The sequence below is a fragment of the Trachemys scripta genome, chromosome 1 (assembly GCF_013100865.1).
Source record: "Trachemys scripta elegans isolate TJP31775 chromosome 1, CAS_Tse_1.0, whole genome shotgun sequence".
Lineage (NCBI taxonomy): Eukaryota > Metazoa > Chordata > Testudines > Emydidae > Trachemys > Trachemys scripta.
The window spans coordinates 141,359,699-141,379,491 of record NC_048298.1 but is presented as its reverse complement, the minus strand read 5'-3'; the positions used below and the strand labels follow the sequence as shown (position 1 = coordinate 141,379,491).

The 19,793-nt window shown below is 45.7% G+C and overlaps 1 protein-coding gene across 5 annotated transcripts in view; it reads right to left on the bottom strand.

Moving 5' to 3' along the window:
• The window catches only part of MAN1A2 (mannosidase alpha class 1A member 2), a 295,186-nt gene that overhangs the window by 98,650 nt on the left and 176,743 nt on the right, over positions 1–19,793 (bottom strand). For all 5 annotated transcript variants that reach the window (XR_004647895.1, XM_034787853.1, XM_034787871.1 and 2 more), the window contains one exon: positions 11,293–11,387. Coding sequence is in view for 4 of the 5 variants with exons in the window: in XM_034787853.1 (XP_034643744.1) it covers positions 11,293–11,387 (95 nt within the window). In the remaining variant the exon portion in view is untranslated. The remainder of the gene's footprint in view (positions 1–11,292; positions 11,388–19,793) is intronic.

Genomic DNA, 19,793 nt, shown 5'->3' with positions numbered 1-19,793 from the left:
CTGGCATCAATCCTGAGCAAGATAATGGAGTGGCTGATACAGGACTCAATTAATAAAGAACCAAAAGGAGGATAATGTCATTACTGAAAATCAATACAGGTTCATGGAAAATAGATAATTTCAAACTAACTTGATTTTTTTTTGATGAAATTACAAGTTGGATTGATAAAGGTATCAGTGTTGACTTAATATGCTTAGCCTTCTGTAAAGTGTTTGACTCGGTTCCCCCATGACATTTTGATTAAAACATGAGAACAATATAAAATTAACATGGCACACATTAAATGTATTAAAACTGGCTAATAGATAGGTCTCAAAATGTTTGCAGTGTTCTTGTAACCATGTTGGTCTCAGGATATGAGCCCCCCGGGTGGGTGAGGTAATATATTTTATTAGACCAACTTCTGCTGGTGAAAGAGAGATGCTTTCAAGCTCCACCAAGATCTTTTTCAATTCTTAAAATGTAACTGTATATGGGGAATCATCCTCAAGTGGGTTTGTTTCAAGCATTTCGGGCTTCTCTACGTAGGCAAGTTTTTTCAGCATACGTTTTTCCACTATAATTATCCAGGTTTAACTAGCCCAAAGAAGGGTACCCAAACCCCTTTGTTCATGCCATCTTAAGATAGTTCTCTTCTGTGATTCACTGCACACTGCTCTTCACTTTTTCAAAATAACTGTACATCATTTGGGGCAGATATCCCACTGTGTAATGTTCTGCCACTAGGCTCGGATTTTGTTGTTGTTGTTGTTGTTGTCACATTGTGGGATGCCCACTGGAATTCTGGGATCAAACTAACACACTCCCGTAATTCATCTGGTTTGAGCAAAGCAGGATCATTTTCAAACATCTGTCAGGCAGCAGGGAGGGAAGATTGCTGAGCACTTGCAATTCTGACAGTCATTAATACGAATAGGCTGCTCCACATGTATCATGCAGATCGATGGTTATGAGTGATTTGGAAAATAGCCACAGTGATGCTGTGGGGAAGAGATCAAGCAGTTAGTTCTGCATGACATTTTCCTGGAGTAGCTTTATTCAGTGGAGCATGGCACTTAGCTGACCAGCACCACCTGGTGGGTCAGGATAGTCTGATGTTCAGGCTGAGGAAGGCTACTTTCCCAGAGGCCTGTGCAGAGCTCACCTGGAGCTGATGCAGCAGCAGAACACAAGCCTGAAACCTCCTCTTAGTCTGGAGAATATAGCCGTCGCCATCTGGAAACTCATCACCCCAATTGCTGCCAGTTAGTAGCTAAACAGTTTGGTGTTGGGAGATCAACTGTCAGGGCTGTTGTCATCGAAGTGCACACTGCTATCAAGAAGGTGTTGTTTCTTGAGAAATAAAGTTTGTCAATGTACAGGAGGTTATTGCTGGATTTTCACAGTGGGGATTCCTGAATTGCCTAGGGCCCACTGATCAGACCCATATGCATATGTTTTGCCATCCACACCAGGTCTCAGAGTTCATCAACAAAAAAGGAGTATTTTTCCAGGTTGCTGCAAAGCCTGTTTGAACAACATGGTAAGTTCATCAATATTAATGTGGGATGGGATCTGGAAAGATTCATGGATACCAGGATCTTTAGAAACTCCAGCCGTGAAAAACTATGCAATGAAACCATGCAATGAAAAATGGAACTTTTGCCCACAGGATCACTATGGACATTCATTGGGTTGTGAATCCTCCTGTCATTCTGGTTTATGAAATTTTTTACTGGATACTTGGATAAGAGAAAGGAGCTGTTTAACTATAATCTGAGTAGCTGCAGAATGACAGTGAAGTCTGCATATAGTAGACTGAAGAAAAGGTGGCAGTGTCTTATGTCAAGGCTGGAGGCTTCTGAGCAATATCTGCCTTGTGTGATAGATGCTTGCAGCATTTTGCGCACCATCAGTGACAGCAAAGGTGAGAGCCTCACCAAGGGCTGAGAGGCAAAGGTGGAGAGACTTTCTGAATGTGTGAACAGCCAAGAGAGGGTGCCTCTGCAAAATGGCCCAACTGGTCAGGCAGCTAGGCTCAATGATGCATTGTGCTCCTACTTTGAGGCCCGCATGTAGTGCAGGAAAATTAATGTACTGTAACCACGGAAAGGAATGCAATGGATATGCTTTGTGTAACAATTATGCTATTAGGGATTGATGTTATTAGTCAGGAGCTGAAATTTTTCAGTCTCAGCGTTTGGCATGCTGAAGTGATCTTGGTGGTCTTGAGAAATCATCTCTTAGTTTCCATGATGGCTTGGGCATCTTCTGATACTCTAGTCAACTTGTCCAGAATCCCATATCAGGGTTTGGAGGTGGCATCCTTGGCAAAAATCCAGTCCATTTTCTCATAGTAGGTACAGGTAGTGGGAATATTATCAGAGGTCTTACTTTTGTCCCTAGCATTTTTATAATTCTGCTGGAGTTCCTTTGCTTTGGCATGGCTCTGAGCCTTCTCCTGCATTTGCTGTTAATATGGGCCTGAACACGCTCTTTTCCCCAGTGGCCAATGAAGTCCAGGACCTCTAGACAGAACCATATGAAGACATTGCACATGACTCCTATAATGGATATGAGAGTCCAAGAGTGTGAACTTGTCACAAGCTGGAATTTCAAAGGGGCATCCCTAGATGTGTGCCATCATTTAAACATGGAGGTGAAATCCAGCCAAGATGAACCTGGAGTAGCAGAGGGCTATATACAAGTAAACAGATAGGCTAGTGCAGGTGTGAAGCAACGTAGTGTGGGATAGCAGAAGGAGGACTGCCTGAAATAGCAGTTAATTCAAAATAGGGATGCCTCCATGCAAACCTTGTAACATTCTGAAATAAGGCCACATCTACACTACAAAGTTATTTCAAGCAAGTTATGTTGGCCTAAAGCCTCTGCCGTTAGTACATTGCTTATATGTGTGCATACTTGGCTCCTTGTGTCGGTGGTGCACGTACTCACCAGGAATGCTAGTACCAATGCACAGTGCAGTGCACCATGGGTACGTATCCCAGTGTGAATCCAGTCATTTGGGAACTTTTTGAAAATGCATGATGGTGCCAAAATGAGTTGTGCTGGGATGACTGGGAGCCTGGGGTCAACTTCCCAACATGCAACAGTCTCCATCCCACAATGTCATCTGTATTCCATAATTTTCATGCCTTTTTTCAAAATCCCACAAACCTGCATAGCCCTCCTCGCTATCTGCCATCTCTGACAGAAGCATGGAGCCTTCCCAGCTCTGTATTATTGTCATGAGCATTGCAAGCACAGAGCGTACAATCCTGCAGTATTTGCAGAGCCACAGAAGAACCGAATCAGTAGGGAACATGACGATTTCATGGAGGATACATTGCTATTGGACATAGCGAGAACCAATTCAAAGTTGTGTTGGTGTTCACAGAGCAGCTGTAGATGGTGGAGAGCCACTTCTAGGCCCGAGAAACTAACACTGATTGGTGGCATCACATTGTAACGATGGCTTAGGATGATGAGTAGTGTCTGCAGAACTTTCAGATGCACAAGGCAACATTCCTGGATCTGTGTTCCGAGCTTGCCCCAACCCTCCAGTGCAGGGACACCAGAATGAGAGCTGCACTAACAGCAGAGAAACAAGTGGCGATCGCATTGGAGAAATGTGCAACGCCAGATTGCTACCGGTCAGTCAGAAATCTATTTGGAGTTGGGAAATCCACTGAGGGGCCACTGACATGCAACTATGCAGAGCCATTAATCACCTCCTGCTACACAGGACTGTGACTCTCAGCAATTTGCAGGATATAGTGGATGGATTTTCAGCAATGGGGTTCCTGAACTGTGGTGGAGTGATAGACAGCATGGATATGCCTATTTAGGCACCAGACCACCTTGTCACAGAGTACAGAAAGGGTTACTTTTTTATGGTAATGCAAGCATTGGTGGATCACTGAAGATGCTTCACCCACATAAGCCTGGGCTGGTCATGGAAGGGAACACAGGACTTTTCAGAAAGCTGCAAGCAGGGACTTTCTTTCCCAACCGGCGGATTACCATTGGGAATGTTGAAATGCCAACAATGATCTGTGACCCAGCCTACCCGTTGTTCCCCTAGTTTATGAAGCTGCACATCTTGACAACACCAAGGAACGATTCAAATACCAGTTTAGAAGGTACAGAATGACAGTTGAATGTGCTTTTGGTAGATTGAAGGGACTCTGGCATTGTTTACTCACAAGATTGGACTTCAGTGAGAAAAATATCCCAATGGTCATAGCTGCCTGCTGTGTCCTGCATAATATCTGTGAAGCAAAGGGGGAAACCTTTCTGCCTGGGTAGAGTTGGAATGGCTGTCTGCTGAGTTTGAACAGGCAGACACAAGGGCTATTAGAAGAGCTCAAAGCTCAGGGCGGGTTTTGAAAGACCATTTTTACAGTAAGCTACGTAATGTATTTTGTTGTACTGTGCTCTGCACAGCCCTTCTCTTTTGTGGTCTAATAGGAATCGTGCAGTGATTGCTGTATATACAGAAATATAACGCTGTCAATACATCTATTAATTTTGTTTATGGCTTATTCTATGAGTTGTATCACATTGTCAGTAACAAGTAATTGGTTGCTTTCATACCTGTTAAGCACTTGGTAGTAGATGTTGCAAACAAATAAAAAAGAGTTATGTTTTAAATAACAGACATTCATTTTGTACAAGAATTCAGTAAAAAAAAGAAACTGAAATTTTAAAATAAATATATTTAAAATAAACTTACTGAAACTTAAAGGAACAGAACAGAACTTATGAAGGGGAAAAAACATTCATGCCTATTTCAGCTACATCTACACCAACCATCGCTTTCACAGGTAAGTGTATGTGAAACTGTGACTGTCTTTAGTATCCTGCGGGGTGGAGTGGTAGGGATAGTGAGGCAGCCCTGGATGCCATGTGGAATGTTGAAGGGGACAGGGGATATAGAGAGGTCCCAATATTAGTTCTCAACGGGCTGCAGAGGGAGGCGAGCACGGGATTCTTGAACCTGCAGGTCCACCAGAGTCTGGAGTATCTGAGTTTGCTGCCTGAGAAGCCTGATTATGTCCTGGTGCATCTCCCGCTCCTTTTCCTGCGCCTTCCTCCTCTCCACTCTTTCCTTCTCCAGGCTGTCCCCAATGTTCATCCTGCAGTCCCTGTGCTCAAAGTCCAGTGCAGCACTGACTTGAAGAAGCTCAGTGAACATGTCATCCTAAGTCCTCTTCTTTCTCCTCCTTATCTGGGTCAGACATTCTGCGGATGTGGAGGGGAAGTCCCTCAAAGCTGCAGCAGCTGCAGATAAACACAAAGTTACCGCTGTCAGTATAGTCACTATGGAAACTGAAATTTAAGATGCAGAACTTGCTCCCCTAAAGTTTCAAGAACTACAAGTTCATTTTCACTTCTGGCTGGGATTGCTTGTGCACAGTGCCAGTCACAGCACCAGCCACGGTGAGTATGGCCATTAGAGATTAGGGAAATGAGGAAAGAATTGCTTGGTTGCATAATACTACTAACACAGGGCACTGACACTGGATACTGGCACCTTTTTCCACAGGCAGTGGTGATTTTAGCTGATATCTCACTCCTGATGGTAACAAAGATACAGAGAACACAGCTGCTGCTGGCATCCCAAAGCCACTTGTGTCCGTATACTGCTAGGCTGTGTATTGTAATGGTGCCTGCCAATGTTATCACTGAGTGCCGTGGGAAATTGTCCTACCTCAGAGGAAGAAATAAGGCTGCCATCCCTAGAACCCTGCTACAGAGTACTGGAGAGCACCTCTGTGAAAATTTCATCAAGATCTCTCAGGAGGATTCAAGGGACACCCCTGTGTACATAAACAAACTGCTTTGCATGCTCCCTCTCCCCGCACCTAACTCTAGAGGGACTGAAAAGCAGATAGCAACTCTACTTCTCTTGGTTCTTCTAGCATGAGTAAATTAATGAAAAGTCAAAAGCTGTGTCCTGCTATTTTGAGGGGGCCATCCCTGGAATGGAAAATTTATGTACACACTTACCTGAGGTTCATTCCCCTGCATTGGGCTTGCCCATGCTCTATTGACAGGACTGGCTGGACTGCAGTGGAGTCAAAAACAGGTCCTAGCTTGCTGTGCAGCTGGATCCAGTTGTCTGTCTCCCATCCTCCTCCTCTTCCTTGTCCACCCCCTCCTCCTTTTTGTTCACAGCAGAGACCTGTGATTTGGGCTCCTTGGAGATATAGATGGTTTAGCTCATTGTAAAAGTGGCAGATTTGCGGCTTGACACCGAATTGATTGTTGGCCTCCTGGTATGCCTGCTGAAGCTCCTTGGCTTTCACGCAGCACTGTTGCTGGTCCATTATGCCCCTTCTCCTGCATACCCTGAGCACAGCCTCTTCTCCCCACAGGCCCAGGAATTCCAATATATCTTGTCTCCTCCAGGTCGGAGCACATCTGGAGTGTGTAGCTGGTATGGTCAGCTAGGCAGTTGCACACAACAGTGGAGAGCTGTTAGGTGTGCTCTTCTCGCTAGGCAATCAGGAAAAGGAATTTCAAAAATCCACAGGGCTTTAAAAGGGAGGAGTGTCTTCCAGTCTACGTGACCCCTGGGCAGTGGAATTCACAATGGTGACCAGAACAGTTAGTGTGGGACAACTACTGGAGGACTGTTAGGGTTGACAAAGGTAACAGAGTGTCTACATGCGTACCGTGCCAACCTCTGTACATAAACATTGGCTCAACACCACTCCGTGAGGTGGTGTTATTATGTCGGAATAACAGGCCACTTACTCAGTCGGAAATAAATTTAAGTGTAGACACATGCACAACTGGGTCGATGCAAGACTCCTTACATCAACATAATTTATAGTATAGACCAAGCCTAAGAGTTATGTTGCTTCCCAGTTAAAGCGGGATAAGATGACAGCTAAATAAAAAAAGAACTTTTGTGTGTCAATGTAAGGGAGTTTATGATGAAAAACTAAAGTTTATCTATATGGAAAAAACTTTTCTGTGTAGACAAGCCCTTAGCATTTATAAGTTCATGAATTAGTTTATTAACTGAAATTAATTAAAATGGGTTCTTTAAGAAATTTATTATCAGTTGTCTAACTTCTTTTTAATATCTGGAATAATTCATAGATGATCAAAATGGCCAGAAGTGACCATTTTGATAATCTAGTCTGACCTCCTGCATAGCACAGCGATAGAATGTCACTCAGTGACATCAAGCCCATTACTTTTGGTTGAGCTAACAATAATGGAAAAATGCAAACTCTTCAAACTCCAAAATACAGTTAAAACTAACTGAAATTTTATGCTTGGCTATATTTGAAGGTGGTGTTTTTTCTTTTTCTTTTTTGGTTGATCACTTTTGCCATTATTTTCATAAATGACAGTTTCTCATTCTACTTCAGAAAATTTGACAGTGAACTGCCCCCTTTCAGAATGGCTGCTATCTCCTACTGTTTTCAATGAGATTGAGGCCACATGCTGTGCTTAGCCAAAATAGCCACTCTCTCCATTCACTGGCTTCTCATAGTAGGGTTACCATATGTCCGGTTTTTCCCGGACATGTCCGGCTTTTTGGTAATCAAACCCCCGTCTGGGGGGAATTGCCAAAAAGCCGAACATGTCCGGGAAAAATACCGCCGGCCGGGCACTTCCCCTCCCGCAGCTGCTGTGCTCCCTACCTTGACTCTTCTGCTCTGTTTAAAGCTGAGCTGCCCGAGCACTACCGGATTCGGGCAGCCTCCATGCTTCTGGACCCTGAGCCGCCTGCCGGGCATTTCCCCTCCCGGGCTCCAGCTGCGCTGAGGAAGCGCCGGCCGGGGGCGCAGGGTCTGGGGGCTGCCCGGCAAACCGTGAAGCCGGTAATGCTTGGGCTTTGGGCAACCCCTATGCCTCCAGATCCTGCGCCCCCAGCCAGGCACTTCCCCTCCCGGGCTCCAGCTGCGCTGGGGAAGCACTGGCCGGGGGCGCAGGGTCTGGGGGCTGCCCAGCAAACCGTGAAGCCGGTAGTGCTCGGGCAGCCCTTTTTGCGGGGGCGGGGAGGGGGGAGGGGGAATGCGGGGCGCGAAGGGGAGGGGGTGGAGTTAGGGCGGGGACTTTGGGGAAGGGGCGGGGAAGGGGCAGAGTTGGGAAAGGGGCCGGGCCAGGGCCCCGTGGAGTGTCCTCTTTTTTTATTTTTTAAATATGGTAACCCTACTCATAGTCCTCTTCTCCATTTTCTGATAGCATAGGGAGACACCATCTTTTGTGAGGACAGCTTAGTTTCACTCCCACAGGAAGCAATGGGAGCCAGTACCTGTTTTGTAAGAAGGCATCTTAATGAAAGGTAGCCTGTGGCCTCAGGCCCATTAAAGACAATGGGAAATGGTGGCCATTTTGAAATGTGACTCGTCATATGTTTCTGTTGAGGAGATTTTATTCTTCAGCCTCTGATGACAGATACATTTCAGTTATGAAAATGCCAGCAAAAATAACTATTAATCTTAAATATTTATTTTAAAACTATCACCCACTGCACCAGATCTACTCAACAGAGAGGACAAGAGGAAATAGAAAACTTGCAGTGTGTATGAACAGTGGTCAGAAATAGGACTTGTGTGTGCAGGGGAGTATAGAGAACAGTAGGGAAGAAGAAAATGGGATACATCTCCTGCTGACTTGCACTGCTCTTGCAATGCAAAGCAGCTGTAAACCTAGTTTAACTGGCCAGTATGCCCTGGCTGCTTTGTGTTGCTCCAGAGCAGCCTAAAGCAGCCAGAGTGTACCGGTGAATCAGATTCTAACAGTTACATATTTTTAATGATTTCCAGTTCATACGACATACCTACAAATCATTAGATGAATCTCAGAGAATCATTACTTTTGACTTTCTTGTTTACGTTGACATTTTTAATAATTTAAAAAAACAATCATAAACACCCATATGGAAATTCCCAGACAAAAATGATGTGAACTTGGAGTTAAGGTTCACAATGCTTGACAGTAATTTAGGGTAAAATATATTACAGAGATGTTGTGATTATCCCAACCCCAAACATTACAAACCCAGGCATTCCAGAGTTAAGTTTCTAAATTTAAAGAAATAAAAAAATGGCAAAGTATGGAAATGCATTATAGAGCACTGGTTCTCAAATGGGGTTGTGGCTGAAACCTGGCGCCCTGAGTCCCGGCACCCCTCAACCCTCCCGACCCCCCCTCCCCCGCAGAGTTGAAGCGGGAGCTGTGGGGCTGAAACCACGAGCCTCAGTGCCCCACCCCCTCCTGGGGCAGAAGCTGGAAGCTGGGCCTCTGCTCTGGGGCTGAAGCCCCAAGCCCCAGTGCCCTCCACCCCTGGCTGAAGCCAGAATTGGTGGGGCTGAAGCCCAACTCAAGCAGAAGCCCTGAGCACATGGGCAGAGTTGAGGGGGCACAAGGGTGTTGCCGCCCAAAACTACAGTGCCTTACCCAGAGTGGGGCAGTCCCAGGGGCAGCTCCACTCCCTCACCTCCTACTCTCCCCCAGTCCTCCTAAGGCTCTGCTCTCTGGCCAGGACGTAGACAGAGGGGAAGCTGGAGCCAGGCGGTGCAGGGAAGCTGCTCCTCTGGCTGGTGGTGCCACAGAGCGGGCAGCCATAACATTCCCCTGTCTGCTGCTAGTGCCTAAGGATGCAGCTTCTCCTCAGCTCCCAGCCACCTCTGACTGCTCATGCAGCCTGTAAGAGCTGCTCGGGCAGGAGACCTGGCTCTGGGGCCAGGAGAGCCCTTGGGGAGCAGCCACCCCAGGGGGAGTCCTCCTAGCACACAGCCTCTAGCTACCCCTCTCCCTGCACCCTGAGCTACCCCCCTGCCTGCACACAGCCCCTAGCTACCCCCTTCCCTGCACCCTGCGTTACACCCCTCACTGCACACAGTCCCAAGCTATCCCTTGTCTGCACTTTGAGCGGTTTTCAAACTTTTTGAGCTGAGCCCCCCACTTGAGTTATATGTTTTGGTTGCATCCTTCCACAATCCAGACAGGGTGGGTGGCCTGCTGAGATGAGTCAGAAAGTGGAGTTGGTGCTTCCTCCCTAGACCCTGCTGTGTGGAGTTGGCTCAAGCCCCGCCAGCCCTTGCCACCCCAAAATACAAGTCAACCTACACCTATGCATGCATAAGGGTCCCACCCCTGGCCCGGAGCCCTGAATCTCCCTCTCCCACCCCTGCTGGGCCCTGGAGTTTTTATAGCATGTTGAAGTGGCCCTCAGAAAGAAAAAGGTTAAGACCCCTGCTATAGGGCATCCAAACAACCTTAACTTCATCCTGAAGAAATAAAGGAGGAAAACAAAAGAGAAAGAACAAAATCTAATATGTCTTTAAAAATCAGTTTGATTTAATCTGAAACCACAAATATTAAAATGTTTTAATCAGATGCTCATTCTGTGGTGTCATTATGGGGTAGAGTTACGGTTATTTGGGTGCACTAATTGTTCATATCCATACCTTAACATATTTGGATTTCAATTTAGTTTAATCTTAATTTTGAATTTTCTGGATTTATAGTGCTTTGTTTTGGGATAATTACAAACATCTCTGTAATATACTTTACCGTAAATTACTTATATGTACTCTCAAACTTAGCTCCCTCTTAATGTAGTCATCTTAGAATTTAGATTTTTTTGAGGCTACATTAAACTGGAATAATGACTGTGAAACCCAGGGTGCTACACAATCAATAAATAAAGTACATACAAACTTTAATTTAAAATGTAATTTAAAAATATAAACGTGAGATGACTAAGCCAGAGAAGAATATTATATATTATATGTAACCATCAGTCAAGACTCTTCTTCCAGTTACACCAATGTAAATCAGGAATAACTCCACTAAATCAGTAGATTTACATCAGCGTGAAACTGGTATGACTGGGTGGATAATCAGTCCTTTCATCTTTACAAGTATTTTGAACCTCTGCTGAGAAAGGTGTGGCCAACACACAGCCCACACAATACATGAAGCTCATGGAGTTTAACTATGTTGCCTGGACCAGGTGTGGTCTACAGAGACTGCAGGTCCCATTATAAAATGCTCATGTGCCCCTTTTGACTAGAGGTTCTGGGCCAATATATAGCATTGCATAATGGCCATGGAGCTACAGTGGGCCGAACCTTCATATGCAAAATGAGAGCAGTCACAATCTGCTACAGTTAATGTTAATGCACATGAGGCAGAGTCCTCAGGCTCCTAGTATATTTACTCTCAAGTGTAGTGAACATCACTTCGTCTGTATCTTCCACACTTCCTCTACCTAGAAAGGACAGAGATGTGCCATTACAATTTTTGGTTTAAAACTATAACAAAAGAAAATCTGTTACCTTTTCAGATTCACCATTGCCCAGGGAATGCCTGTGGGTGTGTTAAATGCCGGAAGGAGCTTTCCTGCCAGCTGCACTGCTTTGAGCTTGAATACCTGTGACAGTAGACAGAAGGATGAATTTCTAACAAACCTGGTTTTCTTTAGTTTACCATAAATTAAAGAGAGATTGTTACTTTAAAACATATATATCCCCCAATCCCATTAGGAAAACTTTAGATTATCAAAAACAATTTTTTTTCTGTTCTCTTTTCACATTTATGATTTAATTTTTACTAGTTCACTTTCCACATTTCACTAAGATTTGAACACGAAGTTTCAATTTTGAGCTTTCATGCTCAACAGTGCTGCTCCTTGGATACACACTGAAGAATATGAAAAAAATCCAATTACTATTATTTGCTGTTGTAATCATGTTGGTCCCAGGATTATAGACACACAAGGTGGGAGAGGTAATAGCTTTTATTGAACCAACTTCTGTTGGTGAAAGGCACAGGATTTCAAGCTTACACAGAGCTCCTCTTCAGGTCTGGGAAAAAGAAGAACAGGAGTACTTGTGGCACCTTAGAGACTAACAAATTTATTAGAGCATAAGCTTTCGTGGACTACAGCCCGAAGAAGTGGGCTGTAGTCCACGAAAGCTTATGCTCTAATAAATTTGACAGTCTCTAAGGTGCCACAAGTACTCCTGTTCTTCTTTTTGCGGATACAGACTAACACGGCTGTTACTCTGAGGTCTGGGAAAGGTACTCAGAGTGTCACAGAGACCATTAACTCCCCATTTCACCAGAATAGTCTCTTGCGACCTGTTAACTCTTGATGCTTAACAATCTGTTCTACTTTGTATTTGGCTGCAACACTCTGAGTACTTTTCCCAGACCCGAAGAAGAGTTCTGTGTAAATTCAAAAGCTTGTCTCTCTCACCAGCAGAAGTTAGTCCAATACAAGATCATGTCATCCACCTTATTTCTCGATTAATATTAGGTATTTGAAAATATCTTCCAAAACTATCTTTAAAAAAATCTCAGCTTAAGATTTCTCCCTAAGTCTGATTTTCCAGAAGGATTAATTCTGCTCAGTCTCTAGTCTAGGTCCCTCTGTCTCATAAGAACGATTCCAAACCATTTTCTATACGGCTGGAGCTAACAAAGCCCACCTAAGAACAGTCAACAGTAATTAATCTGCATCTTTATGCAGCATTCTAGCACCTGAATTTAGGATGGTTCACCTATGCAGGGTTCTGGAACCTGTCACATTATCACAGTATCTATGGAAACCACACCAGAGTCTATGCTTGTTCTATTTTGTATTATTAAATGAAAAAAAACTTAGTTAACCCAGAGTTAAGGTTCTAAAATTGATTCCTGTGGAATTCTGCTGGAAACACCCCCATCTGATCATGATTCCCCATTGACTACTACTTTTTGAGATAAGTCAGCCAGTTCTGAATTCATTTAATATGTGCTTTATTGATGCTGTAGAGTGCTAATTATTATTTTAAACAGAATGTTTTTGGCATGGAGTCAAATGCTTTACAAAAGTCTAAGTGTATTCAATGGCAAAAAGCTACATTAACACAGAGTTAAGGTTGCTTGGTGGCATGTTGTCCCCTTGCAGAATGTTGAGTTGAGCAAAATTCAAACTTTTGAAAATCAGGAAACACTCAGTTAACATTGCATGGGCAACCTTAACTCTGCCCTCTTTCAGAAGTGTCCCAATATGCCCCATTAACACACATACCTTTACTCTGCCAACCCCACATTGATGAAATGTACCAGTTCTTCACCTCTTTTTAAAATCCATTCCCTCTCACCTACAAGATTCCATCTAACTCTATTAAAGGGTGAGGGAGCGCTGCTCGTGCTACTTTCTCTCTGTGCTCTTTGAACAATGCCTCAATATGCACATAGCACGTACTCACCCTGGCCCGTGGCATTATAAGATTCAGGAGGTTCCAGATCCCAGTGTAACTCACACACTTAGCCAACTCCCCAGAAAGAATATCACGTGTACAATTTAAAAACCACTTCACAGCCTTTTACAACTTCCTTACACTTATTCACAGGATATTATCTCAACCTACATTTTGCTTAACCATGATTAAAGCACTAGAATTCTCTCATATTCCTGCTCACTGCTGACAATATCCTTTGTAATAAAAGCCTTATGCCCTGATACTGACAAAACCTACACATATTTGCATACTTGTAATGAAGTGGGAATTTCCTGTAATATTTGCTTGAATCCTAGGTGTGCCTCGTTTTCCCCTATTCTTTGCATTGCTACTCAGTGGGGAAAAAATAATTAAGTTTGCTCTCATGGCTGACTAAGGCCTTGTCTACTCTACAAACAGTGAATGCGTACACTGCAATGTGACTTTTGGCAGCAAAAACGCCCTGTTTTGGCAAAAAAATACAATCACCCCGACGAGAGTCATAAGTCTTTTTCCTCTAAATTTTTATCGACAAAGTGCCGGTGTAGGCACCACGCTTGATTTTATCACTTTAATTGGCCTCCAGAAGGTGTCCCACAATGCCCATCGTGACCGCTCTGGTCAGCAGTTTGAACGCCATTGCCCTGCAGCCAAGTAAATGACCATCTGCCCCTCCCCCTTAGAAGGCCCCTTAGAATTTTTGAAATTCCATTTGGCATGGAGAGGTCTCATCGCATCTTCCCAGGTGACCATGGCAGGTTATTGCAGCAAACGCTCTCCCGCTTGAACTACTGTGGAGCTCCTGGATCTGCTCATATAACTTTTTTTTTTCCTCTTACTTAATTGGCCTCTCAGAGTTGGTAAGACAACTCCCACCTGTTCATGCTCTCTGTATGTGTGTATATATATCTCCTCAATATATGTTCCACTCTATATGCATCCGAAGAAGTGGGCTGTAGTCCACGAAAGCTTATGCTCTAATAAATTTGTTAGTCTCTAAGGTGCCACAAGTACTCCTAATCATGCTTCTGTGCATTGTTCCTTGTGCTTTGGCAGATGTGACCTTCAGGTGATCCATACACACCAGCTGAGCGTCTCCCCCAGATAAGAAAGTGCCCAAGACAGAGCAAAGAAGACCTGTTCTGGGAGGTATTGCACTCTTCCAATGCAGAGAAAAGGGAACAAAAGGATTGGAGGGAAGCCGAAAGGCAGGACAGAAAAGAAAATCAGGTGTTTGTTAAGGACACTACTGAATGGATGATTAAAGTAATGGAGGTGCAAAGGCAGATGCTGAACTCCTTAATAGTGCTGCAGACTGAGCAGATCCATGCCTGCCCTCTCCTGCACAGGGCCGGCTCCAGCGTTTTTGCGGCCCCAAGCGGCAAAAACAAAACAAAACAAAAAAACAAGCCGTGATCGGCGGCAGCTTTACCGCTGCCTCTTCTTCGGCGGCAATTTGGCAGCAGGTCCTTCCCTCTGAGAGGGACTGAGGGACCCGCCACCGAATTGCCGCCAAAGACCCGGACGTGCTGCCCCCTCCGTTGGCCACCCCAAGCACCTGCTTGCTGCGCTGGTGCCTGGAGCCGGCCCTGCTCCTGCAGCACATTCAGAACTCTTTTCCGTGCCTCCCCCACCCCCCAACTCCACCCGCGCAGTCCTTTCCACTTTCCAGGACTTCTCGGTTTCCCCTTGGCTCCACCCCATTCAGACAACTTTCATAATGATAGCTGGACCTACACACAGCTCTGGTGTCCTTGTGCCGCAGTGCTGGGGTGAGCTCCACACACAGTTCCAGGAAGGTGGCTTTCTGCATCCGAAAGTTCTGTAGATACTGCTTGTCATCCCACACCTGCATGACAACATGATCCAACCATTCAGTGCTTGTTTCCCAAGCCCAAAAATGACGTTCCACCATGTTCAGCTGTTCTGCGAATGCCAAAAGCAATCTAAATTTGCTCCTATCCATATCACACAGCATGTCAGGCAACTGGGAGTCTTCTTCAATTAGGAATTTTGCAATTAACTGCACTGCCATCCACGATGTCTTCATGACAGTTAACAGAGCATAGGAGAGTAATGCGGGATCCATCCTTTCTCATAAAGATGCCAGGGTACACAGCAAAGAAGGGCCATTGAAAAATGCCATGAAAGAAAGCCGGAAGCCCATCAAGTGCTGGGACAGAAACCAATACATCACAGGACATTGAGCCAGGTCCCAAGATGTGCCGTGATCTGCTCCACCTTCCCACAACACCTAGTGACAGATGGTATCGAGCTGGACTGTGGTACCCACAGTGCAATGGTCACACTGTCGATGATAGTGCCCCAACTGTGGACGCGCTCTGCCAACTTTTATTATGCAGATTTCTGAGTGTCGACATCACTTTTGTTAACAAAACTTGGAAGTATAGACAAGACCTAAGAAACATAGGTCTGTGTGTCATATCTCTGCCTGGGTAGAATGAATAGAGTCAGTAAGGAAATGAATGAAATCAACCCAAATCAACAAAGGGTCCAAGAGAAACAATTTGAGAAACAGGGATTGATACTCTCAGTAGGGAAGCTGAGCAGAGACCCCCACTCAAGAACAAAGGGCTAAGAGGTGTGAGATGGGAGAATAAGTGAGGGCTCTGGAAAAAGACTGTGGGCTCTCTCACCTGGGAACTGACTAAGGCCTGGTCTACACTATGAGTTTAATTCGAATTTATCAGCGTTAAATCGAATTAGCCCTGCACTCGTCCACACAACAAAGCCATCTGTTTCAAAATAAAGGGCTCTTAAAATCGAATTTCTGTACACCTCCCCGACGAGGGGAATAACGCCGGAATCGATATTGCCATTTCGAATTAGGGTTAGTGTGGCCGCAATTCGACGGTATTGACTTCCGGGAGTGACCGCTCTGGACAGCAATCAGAACTCGGATTTACTGGCCAGGTAGACAGGAAAAGCCCCGCGAACTTTTGAATTTTATTTCCTGTTTGCCCAACATGGAGAGCACAGGTAACCATGCAATCTGATAATCGAAAAAGAGCACCAGCATGTACCGTATGGGAGGTACTAGATCTGATTGCTATATGGGGAGAGGATTCAGTGCTAGCCGAACTACGTTCGAAAAGACGAAATGCCAAAACTTTTGAAAAAATCTCCAAGGGCATGATGGAGAGACGCCACAATAGCGACTCAGATCAGTGCCACGTGAAAGTTAAGGAGCTCAGACAAGCCTATCAAAAAACAAAGGAGGCAAACGGTCACTCCAGGTCAGAGCCACAGACATGCTGCTTCTACGCTGAGCTGAATGCAATTCTAGAGGGGGCTGCACCACTACCCCACTTCTGACAGTGGATTCCAAGGCGGGGGTAATCTCAGCCACACCAGAGGATTCTGCAGATGGGGAATAGGAGGAGGAGGATGACGACGAGCTTGCAGAGAGCACACAACACTCTGTTCTCCCCAACAGCCAGGATCTTTTTCTTAGCCTGATTGACAAGCCTCCCAAGGCAGTAACCAAAACCATGACCCCATGGAAGGGACCTCAGGTGAGTTTACCTTTTAAAATATGAAACATGGTTTAAAAGCAAGCGTTTTTTAATGATTAATTTGCCCTGAGGACTTGGGATGCATTCGCGGGCAGTACAGCTACTGGAAAAGTCTGTTAACGTGTCTGGGGATGTAGCAGAAATCCTCCAGGGACATCTCCATGAAGCTCTCTTGGAGGTACTCCAAAAGCCTTTGCAGAAGGTTTCTGGGCAGTGCAGCCTTATTCCGTCCTCCATGGTAGGACACTTGACCACGCTGTGCTAGTAGCAAGTAATCTGGTATCACTGCATGACAAAGCCTGGCAGCATATGGTCCCGGTGTTTGCTGGCATTCAAGAAACATCCGTTCTTTATCTCGCTGTGTAATCCTCAGGAGAGTGATATTGCTCATGGTAACCTGGATGAAATACGGGAATTTAATTAAGGGGCTAGAGGTGGCCCTTCCTACTGGGCTGTTTGCCTGTGGCTGAAAAGAAATCCTTCCCTGTAGTAAGCCAAGCGCTGAGGGGAGGGGGGATTGGCGCTGAACTTTTCACGTGTGGCTAGCAAGCATCTTCCCTGATACCAACCACGCGGTGGGGGGAGGGATAAAGCGATCATCCCAGAGAATTGGATGGAGGGGGGGGTTAGTTTGTTTTCTGCTGCTGCAGGTTAACAGGAAAACCGCAGCACTCAACGGGCTTTGCTTGGTATGTGGGAAAGGAGGACGCAGAAGCTGAAAGACAATGGCTTACCATGGCCGCATGCAAGCCGAATTCTGTTGCCCGGACCTGCATCTGTGATTTCTAACAGCAAAGCCACAGGCACTCAATATTAAAATGCAAAATGCGACCTTGCACAGAAATCACATGTGCTATGTAACGTGAATAGTGTTGTTCACCGTGAAAGAGTATAAGCATTGTTCTGTAAAATGGATCTTTTAAAATACTTCTCTCCCTTTTTTCCCTCCCTCCCTCCAGCAGCTGCAAATTATTCAAGCCTCCCTCCTCCGTCCCGAAGGCTATCTCAGATAAGGCGTTGGAAAAAGAGGACGCGAGACGAGATGTTCACAGAAATCATGGATCCACCCGCAATGAAAGAGCTCATCTGAATGAGTGGAAGGACACGGTATCAAAGTACAGGATAGATGCCAGTGAACGTGAGGACAGGAGGGACCAACATGAGGAACCAACGTGAAGACAGAAGGGACCAACGTGAAGAGAGGAGAGACGCTCGACATGAGAGGTGGCCGCAGGAAGATCAGATGAGGCAGGATGCAACGCTGGGGCTGCTGCGTGAGCAAACAGACATGCTCCGGTGTCTGGTGGAGCTTCAGGAATGGCAGCAGGGTCACAGACTGCTGCTGTAGCCCCTGTATAACCACCCTCCCCCCTCACCATGTTCCATAGCCTCCTCACCCAGACGTGTAAGAACGCGCGGGGGGGAGGCTCCATGCACCCTCCCATTCCACCCCAGTGGACAGCCCAAGCAAGAGGCTGTCATTATTTTAACCTTTTTTTAGTGGCCTTTTCTTTCCCTCCGATCCTCCTCCCAAACCCCACCCGGGCTACCTTGTCAGTTCTCTCCCTCTTTTTATAATCAATTAATAAAGAATACATGATTTTTAAATGATAGTGACTTTATTTCCTTTGAAAGTAAGGTGTGATCGAAGGGGGAGGGTGGGTTGCTTACAGAGAATGAATCAATAAAGGGGGTGGGTTCATCAAGGAGAAACAAACAGAACTTTCACACGGTAGCCTGGCCAGTCATGAAACTAGTTTTTAAAAGCTTCTCTGATGTGCAGCGCTTCCTGGTGTACTCTTCTAATCGCCCTGGTGTCTGGCTGTGCGTAATCAGCTGCCAGGCAATTTGCCTCAGCCTCCCACTCCTCCATAAAGATCTCCCCCTCACTTTCACAGAGATTGTGGAGCACACAGCAAGCAGCAATAACAATGGGGATATTGGTTTGGCTCAGGTCTGAGCAAGTCAGTAACGTGCGCCAGCGACCTTTTAAACGTCCAAATGCACATTCTACCACCATTCTGCACTTGCTCAGCCTGTAGTTGAATAGCTCCTGACTACTGTCCAGGATGCCTGTGTATGGCTTCATGAACCATGGCATTAAGGGGTAGGCTGGGTCTCCAAGGATAACTATAGGCATTTCAACATCCCCAACGGTTATTTTCTGATCCGGGAAGTAAGTCCCTTGCAGCAGCCGTTTAAACAGAGTAGTGTTCCTGAAGACGCGAGAGTCATGAACACTTCCCGGCCAGCCCACGTTGATGTTGGTGAAATGTCCCTTGTGATCCACCAGTGCTTGCATCACCACTGAAAAGTACCCCTTGTAGTTTATGTACTGGGTACCCTGGTGCTCCAGTGCCAAGATAGGGATATGGGTTCCATCTATCGCCCCATCACAGTTAGGGAATCCCATTGCAGCAAAGCCATCCACTATGACCTGCACATTTCCCAGAGTCACTACCTTTGGTAGCAGCAGCTCAGTGATTGCTTTGGCTACTTGCATCACAGCAGCCCTCATACTAGATTTGTCCGCTCCAAATTGATTCCCGACTGACCGGTAGCTGTCTGGCGTTGCAAGCTTCTACAGGGCTATCGCCACTCACTTCTCAACTGTAAGGGCTGCTCTCATCTTGGTATTCTGGTGCTTCAGGGCAGGGGAAAACAAGTCACAAAGTTCCATGAAAGTGCCCTTACACATGCAAAAGTTTCGCAGCCACTGGGGAATCATCCCACACCTGCAACACTATGCGGTCCCACCAGTCTGTGCTTGTTTCCCGGGCCCAGAATCGACGTTCCACGGATAGAACTTGCCCCATCAACAACATGATCTCCAAAGCGCCGGGGCCCGCGGTTTGAGAGAATTCTGTGTCCATGTCCATGTCCTCATCACTCTCGTTGCTGCGCTGCCGTCGCCGCCTCCTCCTTGCCTCGTTTTTCTGGTCCTGGTTCAGCATAAACTGCACGAGAATGTGCGAGGTGTTTACAATGTTCATGACTGCTGTCTTGAGCTGAGTGGGCTCCATGCTTGCCGTG